Source organism: Gigantopelta aegis, chromosome 9 (assembly GCF_016097555.1).
Source record: "Gigantopelta aegis isolate Gae_Host chromosome 9, Gae_host_genome, whole genome shotgun sequence".
NCBI lineage: Eukaryota > Metazoa > Mollusca > Gastropoda > Neomphalida > Peltospiridae > Gigantopelta > Gigantopelta aegis.
In genome coordinates, this window is record NC_054707.1 from 8,531,361 (window position 1) to 8,547,813 (window position 16,453).

Here is a 16,453-nt window from a genome sequence, read left to right on the forward strand (position 1 = left end):
GATTGGTTATCAATGGGGTTTTCCAGTCCCAACCAGTGTCCTTTGACCATCTACCATTTGAACAATATATGCTCATGACGGAATTGTGAATGTATGAAAGTAATACCTGATGCTTTAAAGTCACAGACCCTAGCTAGTTTCATTCATTTCATTTATTTCAATTTATTATCGTGCTTCTATCCAATTAAGGTTCAAGCATGCTGTCCTGGGTACACATCTCGGATATCTGAGCTGTCTGTCCAAGGCAGTGGGTTAGTTTTAGTTGTTGGTGGTTAGTGAGAGAGAAAGAGTGTGTAGTGGCCTTACACCTACCCATTAAGCCCTTAAGAACTCGCTCTGGGTTGGAGCCGGTACTGGGCTGCGAACCATGTACCTACCAGCCTGTGGTCCGATGGCTTAACCATTGCACCACCGAGGCCGGCAGCTAGTTTCAACTTGCGAAAATGGACATGAAGTTCGGTTAAACTACAAACCTGTAACACATTTGGATCAAGTTACAATAGAGTTAAAACGAGAGTTGATGTTGAAATGGGGAAATGCCCTTTAAAATAGGCTAGAACTCGTTTCGATGACCATTACTTTTCAGCAGTACTGGGTAATGTCTGATTTCAGTTATCAAAAATGAATACCCTGTACATTTTGCATACAAATAGAAAATCAGGGCCGTAGCTAGAATTTTGTTTGTTGGGGGGGGGGGGGGGCAACTGAGTAGTTAAGTCTAAAACTCCTTAAAAAGAAGAAAAGAATTTTCTTTAAGTTTCTATAATGCTCCCCCCCCCCCCCCCCAGCTAGCTACGGCCCTGTATATATATATATATATATATATATATATATATATATATATATATATATATATATATATACTGTATATAGGCCTAACTTTTCAAATTTACGATGTATTTATCAAATGCCACTTTGATCCTGTTTTCATGACAATGACATAGTTTATTATTGTCATCACTGGCATGACCTAAAAATAAAGCATATCTTTTATAACATGAGTGACCACTGTAAAATTGAAATGATGTTTGAAATACGAAATGGATTTAGAACTCGTATGACTAATATGTGCGATTGGGGTTGGGGTTTTAGAGGAAGGGGCGTAACTCTTTCTTTTCTTTCTTTCTTTTTTGTTACAAGAGTTGTTGAACGTTAAAAGGAAGATAACTCATGTAAAACGCGCCATTTATAACTTGGGAGTTGGAAGTGTTAATTTTAGGACAAGTAACATGCTAATAACAAATACCATTATTAAAAATGAGTAAATCTAAGGAAGCAGGTAAATGTGAATGCAAAGAATTAAACTAGTGTATTGACATTTGTAATGCGTTCAAATAGTAGTTGCGACGTAGGGGCCCGTCTTTCCGTGTCTACCTCGGCCTCGGGTAGCTCAGACTCGGTGAGTGGTGAAACGTTAGATTGATGCGCGGTAGGTCTAGATCGATCCCCAGCGGACCATAAATCAATGTGCTCTAGTGGTGTCATTAAACAAAACAAATTTTAACTTTAGAAAACTTGCTGAGGCGTGATTGGATGTGAGATCATTTACTCTTAAGTTAATGGACAAGTTTGTTCCTGGTTTCCAACGATTTTTCTACATCCGAGTCGGTCATCTGTCGGAGGGGGATCGGGATTTAGCTCAGTCAGTTGAGTGCTCGTCTGAAGTGCTTGCGTCACAGGATCGAACCACCTGGGTGAATCTGTTAAGCTGATTTTTTTTTTCTCTCATTCCATCCAGTACACCACAACTGGACAAAGGCCGTGGTATATGCTTTTCTGTCAGTGTGAAAATGCATATAAAAGATCCCAAGCTGCATTAGGAAAAATGTAGCGTGTTTCCTTGGATGGCATGTCAGAATTACCAAATGTTTGACATCCAGTAGCCAATGATTAATTCATCAGTGTGCACTAGTGGTGTCGTTAAACAAAACAAACTTTGATCTTTGGTTAGGACAGGTACAACAAATCACTGTTCCCCACCTCTTGAGTGTCTGTGGGGAAAGGCATATAAAACATAAAACAAGTTAAAAGATTTTTTGTTTGTAGGAGTAGCCTACTTATAGCTTAGTCCAATGCATCTGCTGTCAATCTGAACATATCTATTATCTGGTAAATAGTAAACACAGGCATGGAAAGTAGGTGGAGTGCAAATTATTATATAACTGAAGATTATGTGCATTACCACCTTCCATTTGAGAAGCAAATTAAAATAACTGCCAACACCACCCTGTCAAAGCTGGCATCCCCAGATGCCTGTGTATACTTATTTCCCATCCAAGTAAGTACACACATACATGTTAATGCTACATAATTTCATACAACAAAAGAAAACGGTATTTTAATGACGCATGTATGTATAGTGGTTACTGGTAATCACAATAGTTGAAACCTAGCAAAGAACATGATCCCGACAATGTAGGTAAGATGTTTTCAGTCTATTAAATTATTTACTTCATCACTGATAGGCAAATAAATTTCTGTTATATTTTTGTTTATTTTTAAGTCTCATGTAGATGTAAATTTATATAAATGTTGATAAAATTTTAATTTCTTTTGAACAGGTGCAGCGAAAGGTATTCTCATTTACCTGGCCCAACAGAACAGACCATACAGTGTAGTGGATATTTTCAACAATTATGGCAAAGAATTTGGAAAAACGGTATAATTTTTAAAACAAACAAAAAAGGAAGAAAACATTTGTTGTATTTTGATATAGTTTGTTAGTTCATGTATTTACTAAACCACGATATGTTGTGAAAGCATTGTGAGATATCCATTAAGCATATAAAATTTGCATTTGTATATGTGTGACATGATTCCAGCAGTTCACTGGTTTATTTATATCAAAACTGGCCATGTAGGGACCCAGTGTTTGACAAATGTTTGAGAAAGTTACTACCTCTCACAGAAGCTTTGGCTAGTGCCCTATGTATTACAGTAATAAAATTGATAATTTCCACTAGCCCAAATAAAACATTCACTAGCCTGGACTACGTGTTAGTGGATTTATTGAACCATAAGGGACCTACAGAACATGACCGTAATCAGTTAGGTACGGTATCTGGTTATTCGATTATGTGATTTATATTTACGTAATCTGGTCAGTTGTCTCAAACTAGCACTGCAATGAAATATTTTAAGAAGTTTACAGCTTTTAATTTCAGAAGTTGTAACGGTTTACTGCATAACCGATTGGCATTGTTCGTCATTTTAAAATTACATAACCGATACGCGAATATAACAACAGTTTGTGTGAATTATTGTGACCTGAGCCCTTTATACAGGGTGCAATGTGTAGCCAGTTGGACTACATGCATGTCAGTTTTTATTTTAGGCTGTGCAAAAGGCATGTGAATCCCTGGCCGAGGAAGGCAAAATCCGAGAGAAGGTGTACGGCAAACAGAAAGTGTATGTCGCAGATCAGGTGAGAAAATGTATTGAATGTCAGATAGCTGAGTACAAACTAAACATGTTTTAAATGTTAACATAGTAATCAGTGATGAGCGACATGGTTAAGACAGCTGTGGGATGATGATCCCTTGCTGTATTAAGAATTACCAAATGTTTGACCTCCAATAACCGATGATTAATAAATGAATATGCTCAAGTGGAGTCATTAAACAAAACAAACTTTGACCTTTGGTTCGGACAGGAACAACAAAACACTGTGTCCCCCACTTCTTGAGTGTTTATTATGTTCAAAAGTTGAGGTTGCTAAAAGTCTTCACAAAACACACTTGACACACACAAATGCAATTTGTTTTTAGTTATAATATTAACTGTTGAAAATATTCCGACTTGCCATCTTTTTAAATCAGCATTTTTATTCTAAAACACTGGTGAATATCTATTGTTTCTAAACTTTTCTATCGGATTACCACATTTTGTTAATAGGTATTCTTCTTCTTCTGGGTTCAAACACTGTTGGTTACGGCTCAGGATTTGTATGTTCCTGATGGAACTGTGTGGTGTTAATAATAGGTATTCAAACTTGAACAGATTACATATATATGGACCAGGGGTGGGGAAAAGCCCTTTTTTCCCGGTCTGGGGCCGATTCTCGATCTCTGAGACCGAAATTATTTTTAAAAAACGTGCGTTTGCTGGTCCCACTTTTGTCATTCTTGTCGGTCCGAAGCACCTGTCCATTTCTATTATTGGAACAAATTCCTATCCGTCAAGTGGACCGGCCTGCCTAGACATAGGTATCACATGCATGGTTTAAAATAATAAATAAATAGTGGTCAATATGGCTGGTGTTTCAGACGTTTGTGATTTTAAAGTCTGCCTAAGTATATCCATAATATCGCCAGTCACTGAAGTCGGACCTACAGTAGTGTCAATCGACTGCCACTAGGCTAGACATTTGTCAAAGTCGCTGAGCTGGTCAAGAGATTAAACAGACGTTAACGATAGCACCATTCTTGGTTTAGAGAGCCATCAAGGTATTACACTCCAATTAAAACAAAGGACCCAGAATTTGCAACTGGTTACAGTCAACACCTGTCAGCCATACTGTACAGAGCTTTGTCGGGTCGAATGTCCTAGTCCGAAGCAAGAGGTTTTTGTGCAATAGCATAAAATATACTGAAATAATCTATAAATGTATTTATTGTTGAATGTTCAATGTAGTGTATCCAATAATTATAAAGGATTTTAAAATTAACAAAAGGTTTCCACCTTTTTTGTTAACAAGTGGGAGTAAGCAGAACAGCTACATGTACTGTTATATCTAGAGCTAGCCCGAGTACTCTGACTGTAAGAGAGCTAGACGGACATTTGGACATAAACACGCTTTCATTACAGTCGGAGACCAACCTATGTCTTTTTTTGGCAATTCCTGACTACCAGACGGTAGGCAACGAGTCCCGCTCTAATACCACAACAATCCTATGTTTGACGTCAAATACCTTTACATCAATCATTTTCGAGTTAAGTGATACAAAAAAATCCACATATTAATCACTAATACACTTACTACAGAAAGAAACCCGACAGCACTCACATTGAGCTACGCTTCGTGACACTCCGTCGCAACAATTGCAAAGCTCGGCGATCTATTTCGAGACGTAGACCACGTGATCGCGCACTGGGCGATTCCGCCTTGTGCAGCAGTTACAGGGGCCGTCTCATATCAAGCGAAGTTACAACATGGAAGAGTTGGCTAATGCCGTTTTGGATGAATTTGGATTTCATTACGTCATTAAACCAAAACAATTACACATTATTGATTCCATTTTGAATTTGAAGGATACATTTGGGTGTTATCGACAGGATACGGCAAAAGTATGTGCTACGTACTGCCTCCTCTTATGAAAGATAAAGTAAGTAGTAATTTAATTTGATTATTTTATGTTTTATGAATTAGTCATTAGTACAGTAGTAGAGTGTGTGTGTGGGGGGGTTTTTTCTTCAACAATTACGTAACGCTCTTGAGGGGATGGGGTATCATAAGATGTATTCCGAGGCGTTAAGGGGAAGGATGGCAATGCTTGTTACTGCAAAATCAAAATTGAATCGGTGCATAGCTCATTCGATCTTTAAAACTTATCTTATAGTTGTTTTGCTATTCAGATCAAACTAAAAAATATTGAAATTTGTTTTGTTCAATGACACCACTAGAGCACATTGATTAATTAATCACTAGCTATTGGATGTCAAACATTTGGTAACTCTGATATGAGTATTGGAGAAGAAACCCGCTACATTAGCAATGGATCTTTTATATGTACTTTCCCACAGGCCACTGACCAGTTCTGGTGCATTAGTTGGAACGACAAAGAAATCAATTGGTTGAATGGATCCATCGAGGTTGTTCGATCCTGCGACGCGAACACTCAAACGACTGAGCTGAAACCCACTCCCTAAGAAATATGCGGAAATGACTCAAATGTGAAACTGTGGTGTAATATCTCATTAAAAAGCAAAAAGAAAAATAAAGAAGAAAAAGGCGGTAGGATACTAGTAAATTAAGTAATAAAAATAGTTCAAATTTTGTTTTGGGTTGGTTGTAAGTATTCTGTTTGCTTAATAACTAATTTCATATGAACGATCGTTTTATCCAAGCAAATGTAAATCACATATATGTATGGTAGTTAATAATTATTGACAATGAATTAACCTACGTAGAACACAGCCCAATTGTTTTCAACAACTGAACAAAGACCGATTCTGTAACACAATACTCAATGATCAGTTGTAGACAGGAGTTCCGTCATAGTAGACAAGCTGACGCCTAGGGACCGATGGCGATGAGTTTCGCCGTATGCATGTATGGCCACAAATGACTGCCAGGTCCGATGTCGGGAATTAACCTGCTTATATCAGTTTGATGTTCAAGTACGCTACCACGATTTCTGATCAGGGCCACAAACTGTACTCAGAACGAGAGGGTGTGTGGGAGCTTTAAAAAAAGGTTTAGAACTTTTTTTCAGCGTAGAATGTAGCCACAATTAATGAGATTACCCATCGATACGCATTGGCAGTTAACAGTACGACAATGATATTTGTCGCTGATTTACAAGTTCTTTTTTGACTGACGATTTGTTTATGAAAATAATAACCGCTTGATATGAGACGGCCCCTGTAACTGCTGCACAAGGCGGAATCGCCCAGTGCGCGATCACGTGGTCTACGTCTCGAAATAGATCGCCGAGCTTTGCAATTGTTGCGACGGAGTGTCACGAAGCATAGCTGAATGTGGGTGCTGTCGGGTTTCTTTCTGTAGTAAGTGTATTAGTGATTAATATGTGGATTTTTTTGTATCACTTAACTCGAAAATGATTGATGTAAAGGTATTTGACGTCAAACATAGGATTGTTGTGGTATTAGAGCGGGACTCGTTGCCTACCGTCTGGTAGTCAGGAATTGCCAAAAAAAGACATAGGTTGGTCTCTGACTGTAATGAGAGCGTGTTTATGTCCAAATGTCCGTCTAGCTCTCTTACAGTCAGAGTACTCGGGCTAATCTAGAGCCAGCAGAGGTCAAATTTCATCCAATCAATGATGACGTTATTACTTTCTTTGTCTAAACATGTGCTAGCTCAGGCTGTCAAACGCTTCAACGGTGCCATCTTTTATTAATTTTCAGGACACAGTACTGAATACTCGTACTTTTTATATATATATATATATGGGAATTAAAATTCATAACTTTTATTTGTTTTTTATATTATTTATTCTATTATGTAAAATATATACAATTTGTGTTTTTTTTCATGTTTATCGTTTCGTGTTCATGATTCAAGATAAAACCATACAAATGTCACTATGATTTTGTTAAGAACTATTTGGCAAATATCGACTTAAATGTTCTTTTTTTATTATCTCTTCCCCCCTCTCTGGTAGTGACGACATCAAGTGGGACCAATTGACAATTTTATTTTTCCCCACCCCTAATATGGACATACCTGGCTGGTCTGAAAAATTTGGCGAAAACAAAGGAAAAGAAAGTGAAATTTCTTTCAGTCAAATATGAATCACACATTAGGAATAGGAGCTGCTCTAAATTATGATTGTAACTTGATACATCATAGCCAGTGATGTTTGTCTGTTGTTGACATGATTGCATCATTGTTTATTTATAAATACAGTACACCCGATATGTAAATGTGTAAGATGGGAATGGAATGTCTGCTACAGTTTTTAATTTTGTTTTTTTTTAGTCGCAGTTTCCTGATGTGAATGATGAGAAACTCAAAGCTATGGATTTAACAATATCCAAGTTAACAGATGATTTGCAGAATGAACAAACAGAAATGAAAAAACTAGAAAGTGGTAAAAATATTGTTACTGTAGTTAAATTAAAAATTGGTGTTAAGTGTATTATATAGCAAATTCAAGGAAATAATGGACAAACTGTTAAACTATAATGTTTACTGTGTCTGTATAGAGCAGTCTGGGATTACTTGACCAAAGAAATATTTTTAACATCATCTCGGCCATTTTTAAACGTGGTTATTTGTTGTTTAGCATATGGTTGTTTCTTTGATATGAGAGGGAGGAAAGGAAAGAGATAGGGTGTGGGGGAGAAATAGAACTGAGGTTGAGCAGTCTATGTAGTAATGCAAACATTGAAATAAATGGAACCAAAATGAAAGGCACTTATTAATAAGAAAATGGAATGCAGTTAGTAGTATTTTAATTTCAGAACTGAAAGTGTTGAACAGTTCAATAACAACAAAGGAAGCTCAAAACCAGATTGAGGAGTTAACAAGAGAGGTAAGCATTGCATTGTGGAATGTGGGAGAGGGGAATGTATTTTATTTCAGACTATACCGAGAGGGTTTTTGGGTAGTATATGTTTTTAGAAAAAAATAACACAGGTGATTTTTCAAAGTTTCATTGGGAAGTGGGTTGACATGGTGGTAGGGCTCAAACAACAATGTATTATTTTTTAACAAGGTGAAAAACAAATGTACAGATTGGGGTTGATCAATACAAGGGAGAAACCAGATCTCTCGTATTGCAGACTTAGTTTTTAGTGTTAATAAATAGTTAACAGTATGGGAACTGATAATATGTGTTACTAGTTCTTAAATTAAAATATGACTGAACTGCTTACACAGATATTTTTGTTAATTTAAGTTTATGCAGGGGCGTTTTGTTTTAAACAATTTTTTTATTAAAAACAGTTGATGATCAGTTGAAAATTGAGTAGCAACTACTATTTAAAGTTTTAGAATTGTTTAGTGATCTCTGAAATTTATGTAGTGAAGAGCGATCTGATACTGACTGTTCACTGGTATGTAGGTTATAATAACTTATTGATAATATTAGTATATTAATGTTTAAAACTGAATTTTATAAATATATATGTATTTTTGTTTTAGATTGAAACAATGACAGACAAACTGAACACATTGAAAGAAGGCCGAGTTCTCATCTCTCCACAGGAAAAGGAAAAAGTAATTTTTAAGTTAAACAAAATAACAAAAAAAACCCATTATTGTTAGAGCCACAGACCCTACTTTTCTGGGTACATACCTTTTTCTGCCTTATATAAAATGCATCTTTAGCTACTACAAAGACCAGAGTTAACAGTTTAAGAGGATGTAATAGACAAACCTATTTTACATGTCTAATAACTAGGTCACTGGCTTTGATCCAGTTGAGGACGGGATGTAGCCCAGTGGTAAAGCACTCGCTCGATGCACGGTCAGTCTGGGATCGATCCCTGTCGGTGGGCCCATTGGGCTATTTCTCATTCCAGCCAATGCACCATGACTGGTATATCAAAGGCCGTGGTATGTACTACCCGGTCTGTGGGATGGTGCATGTAAAAGATCCCTTGCTGCTAACTGAAACCATATGTCTGTCATTTCCTTCTTGATCCAGTTATTTTGTTTATATTCTATTCATATCCTTCATTTGTGCAAAAAGCATAATTTTGTTCAACATGTGGTACTGTAGTTGTTCACACACCATTTTAAAAATATTTTATTAAATTAAATATAGTTTATATAAATATAATTATTAGTGTTCATTGAAATCTCTTGTCATTAAACTAATAATGATAGTTTATTTGTGTATACCATCATTAATATATATGACTTGACAGAATTATATTTAGTAAGGTACTAGTGTGTAATTTTGGCAGGTTTTATAGTTGGTACTTCCAGGAATGAGGGTAGGAGCTCATTGGATTAAAACAAATGGGGACAAGTTTGTGGCCTTCCAGTAGCAATGAACCACTTATGTATCTACTAACTTTCTTTGTTGACTTTTAGGTATAATTTCTTAATATTACAGAAGATTTTTATCTTTGTAGGTTTACAAGAACAGAGTTAAATATGTAAAAGAATGGAGGAAGAGAAAAAGAATTGTAAGTGTTAATTAGTTAGCATGTCCTATCCTATCTTGTATTAAATTACCTAAACTTAAATGAATGTTTTGTACAAATATATACTGAACAAAAAAAGAAACTTCCGATTTGTACATATAGTATTCAGTATAGTTAAAGAATTCATTGTGTAATGAAATTATATAGGTAGTATTAGCCTTGAGCTGTATTATCAGGATTCATGAAATTTATCGATTATTTTTGTACTGTTAATCGTCGACAACGTGAAATTCAATTTGCACGTACATGCATGGTTCGACATGTCCCGTGTAGTATTCGGTCAATTTGTTTTACTTGTCTTACTGACATTGTTGTCAAGTGAATGAAAACGCTTCAAAATTTGTAATTTTTTAAACGTTTTTTACATTGTAGCATTTTTAGTATGCCAAGAATACCCAATAATTTACGCGAACGGGCGATTGGCATGCTTGATGCTGGCATGTCGACAGAAGACGTTGCAAGGCATGTTGGGAGTTCTAGTCGAGCGATACAAAATCTTCGCGTAAGATTTCGAACGACAGGAAGCACCAACGACTTGCCACGTCGTGGACGTCCGCATGTTACAACGCGTGGTCAAGACCGCTATATCATGAACACGCATTTGCGCAATCGATTCCAAACTGCCACAACGTGGCGATGGCAGGGTGCGCGTCTACCGTAGGAGAAATGAACGCTATGCTGACTGTTGTGTTCTTGAACGAGATCATTTCGGGGGTGGGGGTTCTGTCATGGTCTGGGCATCCACTGCCCATGGTTATCGTTCACCACTAGTCGGCATTGATGGCAATTTAAATGCTCAACGTTACCGCAATGACATTCTCGCTCATCACGTCATTCCTCTGTTCCATAACAACGCCAACATCTCGATTTTTCAGCATGATAATGCCACCTCTCATACAGCTAGAGACACTGTAAATATTCTTAGGACAAATAACATTGATTTCATTGATGACTGGCCTGCTAAAAGTCCTGATCTCAACCCCATCGAGCATGTCTAGGATAGTCTGGACAGATGATTGAGGCGTCGTCCCAACCCACCCGCTAACGTCAACGAACTTCGTCAAGCGCTCATTCAGGAATGGAACAATATTCCACAGGCAGAAATCAACACTTTAGTTAATTCTATGCGCCTGTGATGCACTGCAGTGGTCAATTCAAGAGGTGGTCATACCCGTTATTAAGTGGGTGGGTTTTTTTTTAACCCCTACCACACTTGGTCAAAATTTCTCCCAGTTTCTGTTAAGCTATGGCCATGATTTTTGCACCAAACGATGCATCATGGAACACTCTTTAAACGCATATATAACAATTATTCCCCCGGTTTGTTTTCATCAAGTTATGTTCAAGTAAAGTTAGCGGAAGTTTCTTATTTTGTTCAGTATATATATATCTGGCCAATACGTAAAAAATGCTATCCAGAAAGTGTTGTATTTGTATAACATCAGAAACACAATAGTCATTTTTAAAGATGTACCGGGTATATACAATTATCTCATTTGCTATTTAACTTGTGATTCTGTTAAATTTTTATTTCACAATACTGTAAAATACATACCTGACATCCTAATTTTTCACACATTATCCCAAATCCTTTCCTTATCCTATATATGATGTCTTCCCTGCAGGCCATATGTTTTCTTAGCAGGCAATATTTCTTTTAGACTGCTTTTTGAAGACAAAAATAACAGAAGGCCATATTTTACTTCCTATTTCAAGCTCTAAGGATATTCAATTATTTGGAAGAATATTCTTCACATCATCACTTAGGGAATCCTGTATTAAATATTGTATACAGAACTGAGCTCTATTTTCTTAAAAATATGTTACATTTCTCTTCAGTCAACCGACATCGTCAGTGCAGTTCTTGAAGGATATCCCAAAACAAAGAAACAACTATTGGTAAAGTGACAGTTGTTATCCATTTGTGATAGCACAAAGTAGTTTTTCTTTTATAGATTTATTTCGTACAATATGAAGCTTGTGATTCCTGAACCTACTTTCTAGTTTATATTGCTGTTTACAACTTATCTTCCCATAGAAGTACATGGAAACATTAATTGTATGAAACGTTAGAACTAACAATGTTGGTTAAATAAATCTTCACAGCGTAATTGTAAAATATTGTTTTATTTTATTATTCTCTAGATGTATTGTACTAAATGTTTATTACTTTGCTGTTCTGCCTGTTTAGGGTAGTTTAATATGCCGAGAAAGTCAATGGTATGTATGGTTGGGGTGGGGGTGTGTGTGTGGTAAAAGTGTACCTTCAGAAACCAAAATTAATTCCACCAACCCCCACTGTTATTTGTACCTAAGATATGAACAACTTCAGTCACCTTTTCCTGACCTGTTCCTAAATATATGGTTTCAAGGTTTACTGTTGTGATGTTATGGTAATTTCTCAATAAAATCAAATCTTTTCTTAAAACCCTGTACACAGAATGAACTAAGTACATTTCTGACAGTTACTTCTCTCTTTTTTTTCAGGAAGAAATTGGCATAGAAACTGATGAAGATTACAATGTAAAACCACCAGAAGTTTGACAAAGCCGTGGGAAGCAGATATTACATAAAACATTGCCAAAAATACTATTTGAAATACATCATTGATGTGTTTTACAAATATCCCTTTGTGTAAGATCTGAGCCCTCTGTTAAGACATGCATCAAAGACTGCAATAGGCTATTATAAGCCGGTTTTAGTGAATATACCGTAAAATGAGTTCTACAGAGCGGAGATTTTCAATTAAATTTGTGTTTGCTTGTTCTTATATATTTTATTTATTATTTACAAACAAATAAAATATTTTTGTTAGTAAGCAGGGTTTAAATGTTGTTTTTGTTTTACAGAAGGCATATAAAGTCCTACTTTTGCCTGAACGAAGTAAAATGGTGAGATGTGGGCATTACTTTTCCCGACAGCATTTATATAGCTGCATTAGTTTTTGTGTTTAGGTCAGTTTGTCACAAACTTTGTTTAAGTCCTAGGTCAGTGAAACTTGGTTTATAGTTGCACCTAAGGATGTTCATCGCAGTGCACTGAAACTTGGTTTATAGTTGCACCTAAGGATGTTCATCGCAGTGCACTGAAAACATTTATGGTAAGTAAAATTTTATTCCGTGGAAATCTTGTTTTGTAAAACTTGACAATAACGTATGTTTATGTTGTGGTATTGTGATGTAAATTGAAGCTTCACTTTGTCAGAAGTCTGTTACTATCATTTGCTTTTGTGGTTGGGATTTAGCTGTTAGTTGAGTGCTCACCCGAGGTGATTTCGTCACAGGATTAAACCACCTTAGTGGATCCATTCAACCTATTGGGTTTTTTTTCTTGTTCCAACCAGTGCACCACAACTGGTCAAAGGCTGTGGTGTGTGCTTTCCTGTCTGTGGGAAAGTGCATGCAAAAGATCCCTTACTGCATTAGGAAAAATGTAGTGGCTTTCCTCTGATGACTCATAATTACCAAATATTTGACATCCAATAGCCGATAATTAATTAATCGATGTGCTCTAGTGGTATCGTTAAACAAAACAAACTTTCATTTGTTCTCAGTGAAAGTTCTCCACAAATATTTTTAAATCTTCACCAAACATTCCCGACTTATTAAAATGATTTAGGCCAAAGGTGAAGTCACACGAGTGCTAGAGATATCTAATTTCCACAATGTACTGCTTTACAAAAGGGTCATTCCATGTCAAATCAACAAATGGCCCACGCACTTCGGTCTCAGATTCACTTGAAATTTGTACCAAACATGCCTCAGCTATCCACATGAACAAATTGCAAGTTTGAGTTCTGTATTTCAGATAGCTTTGAAGTGATTGACATTTTCCTAACTATGGTATGAGTTAAATTTAGCTGAAAAATGGCTGCCGTAATTGTCCTGCTATGTGAAGTCACACGAGTGCTAGAGATATCTAATTTCCACAATGTACTGCTTTACAAAAGGGTCATTCCATGTCAAATCAACAAATGGCCCACGCACTTCGGTCTCAGATTCACTTGAAATTTGTACCAAACATGCCTCAGCTATCCACATGAACAAATTGCAAGTTTGAGTTCTGTATTTCAGATAGCTTTGAAGTGATTGACATTTTCCTAACTATGGTATGAGTTAAATTTAGCTGAAAAATGGCTGCCGTAATTGTCCTGCTATATTTCAAGACCTATTATCTCAGGACATGATGGACTTAGAGCCCTGAAAGTTTGCATGGGCACTAAGGAGGTTATAAAGGATTGATCATACTGAATGATTGGATACAAATGAAAAATGTCGAAAATGCATGTTTATTTCACGAGCACCCATTTTCCAGACTCTAAAACAATGTCTTACATTCACTGCACACACACAATCTTTTTTGTCTATGAAGTCCACCGCAGTCACTGCATAACTGTAACGTTTTACATCTATGTGCTGTTTAGTTATGGAATAACACCCTTCCAAAATCAGAAAAATGTCAGGTTGTGAACATTTTCAATGACAAAAAACCCAATGTGGGTTAACTTCAAAAATCCTGAAACTGAGCTCAATTTATAGCTAATGTGATGTAGTTTGTGTGTCCAAATTTCATTATCCATATAGAAGCCCTTCTTGGGAAATTTATCTTTCAATTATGCATGACTAATGTATGCATGGTTAATGTATTTTCTCATTATAAAACACCCACATTTCAGTCACTTTGCTACTTATATAGATTTAAGATTAGTAATTGTTTACAGGATGAATATTTTCTTCAGTAACACCAAAAACATAAGCTCATTTAACCCCTTGGAATTGGAATCGTTGAAGTATTTTTACTGTTACTTGTATAGTATGACCACAAGTACAAAAAAATTGTTTAGAAACCTCACAAACTGAAAGTATATATTAGACATTTTTCCAAAACGGCATGATGTCCAAATATTCAAGATTGACATTAGTGAAATGTGTGACGGTTGGTTTTTGGGGGGTTAATTTTTACCAAGAACATTATAAATTAGTGACTGATATCATTTGGCAAGTATGTCTACATGTTTAGCTCCTTGTACATGTGCTTATGGATCTGAAGACCAAGTCATCGAACTAAGTTCTGTAGAAAACAAGAACTGAAACTTTCTGATCTAGATGATAATATCAAAGAACTTTTGTGACTTCGAACAGACCTCCCTGAGGTTGAAAATGGGACTCTGTGCCTACACCATAAGCAAATCTATATCACCAAATATGTCTTCTTCCAGAAATCATGTCGTGATCCTAGGAAGGTTCACAATAAATCTGTGACTAAGGGTCTTAAAACACTAACATTTGAGATAGACCTGCTAACAGTAATAAATAAGGATGTTAGAAATCAAAAACCAGCACTGCCTGTCAGCTGGAAATGGTGTGAAATTGGAAAGTATGTTGCCTGTATATATGATGGAAAGTGGTGGGTTGGTCATGTAAGAAATATATCCAAGGAAAATGAAGATTTTCAAATTTCATCCATGCATCCTCATAGTCCAGCAAGATCATTTCATAGGCCAGAAAGAGAAGACAACTGCTACGTGTCATTCCAGTGTATTCTGTGTCTACTAAATGTACCAACCACAACAAATGGCCACCAGTATTATCTGGATGAAAAGGATGAAAGACATAAAACAAACCTGGAATGAACTGTAGTCACAACACTGTTTCTAAAGATGAAATGCTAATAACTTAATAAAGACTACATGACACTCTTACGTGGTATTAAATACATACATACATATACATGCATCCATCCATCCATTCATTCATACATATAATACTGCATACATACATGCAAGCATGCATGTACACACACACACACATACACAAAATGTCATTTGATCCATCCATTATATTTTTGAAATGCTTTGCGGATGCTGAAATCGTGCATAATTGAAAAACATATTTCCCCAAGAAGGGCTTCTATATAGATGATGAAATTTGGCACACACAAACTACATCACATTAGCTATAAAATGAGCTCAGTTTCAGGATTTTTGAAGTTAACCCATTGGGTTTCTTGTCATTGAAAATTTTCCCATTCTGACATTTTTCTGATTTTGGAAGGGTGTTATTCCATAACTAAACAGCACATAGATGTAAAACGTTAGTTATACAGTGACTGCGGTGGACTTCATAGACAAAAAAGATTGTGTGTGTGCAGTGAATGTAAGACATTGTTTTAGAGTCTGGAAAATGGGTGCTCGTGAAATAAACTTGCATTTTCGACATTTTTCATTTGTATCCAATCATTCAGTATGATGACTGAAAAGCACCAGTCTGCTACAAATCAATCCTTTATAACCTCCTTAATGCCCATGCAAACTTTCAGGGCTCCAAGTCCATCATATCCTGAGATAATAGGTCTTGAAATATAGCAGGACAATTACGGCAGCCATTTTTCAGCTAAATTTAACTCTTACCATAGTTAGGAAAATGTCCATTACTTCAAAGCTATTTGAAATACAGAACTCAAACTTGCGATTTGTTCATGTGGATAACTGAGGCCATGTTTGGTACAAATTTCAAGTGAATCTGAGACCGAAGTGCGTGGGCGACCTCAAATATTTGTCGATTTGACATGGAATGACCCAAAAGTTTACTTCATGATTTACATCAACTTGTCT

General features: G+C 36.2%; 1 protein-coding gene across 1 annotated transcript; it reads left to right on the plus strand.

Moving 5' to 3' along the window:
• Positions 1-1,151: 1,151 nt before the first annotated feature.
• Positions 1,152-12,658, plus strand: LOC121381202 (homologous-pairing protein 2 homolog). The gene is made up of 9 exons (XM_041510396.1): positions 1,152-1,279; positions 2,562-2,659; positions 3,335-3,424; positions 7,664-7,775; positions 8,149-8,219; positions 8,831-8,905; positions 9,769-9,822; positions 11,680-11,739; positions 12,328-12,658. Exons 1-9 carry the CDS (start codon positions 1,258-1,260, stop codon positions 12,382-12,384), a joined length of 639 nt encoding a protein of 212 aa, XP_041366330.1. The 5' UTR covers positions 1,152-1,257; the 3' UTR covers positions 12,385-12,658.
• The last annotated feature ends 3,795 nt before the right edge of the window (positions 12,659-16,453 follow it).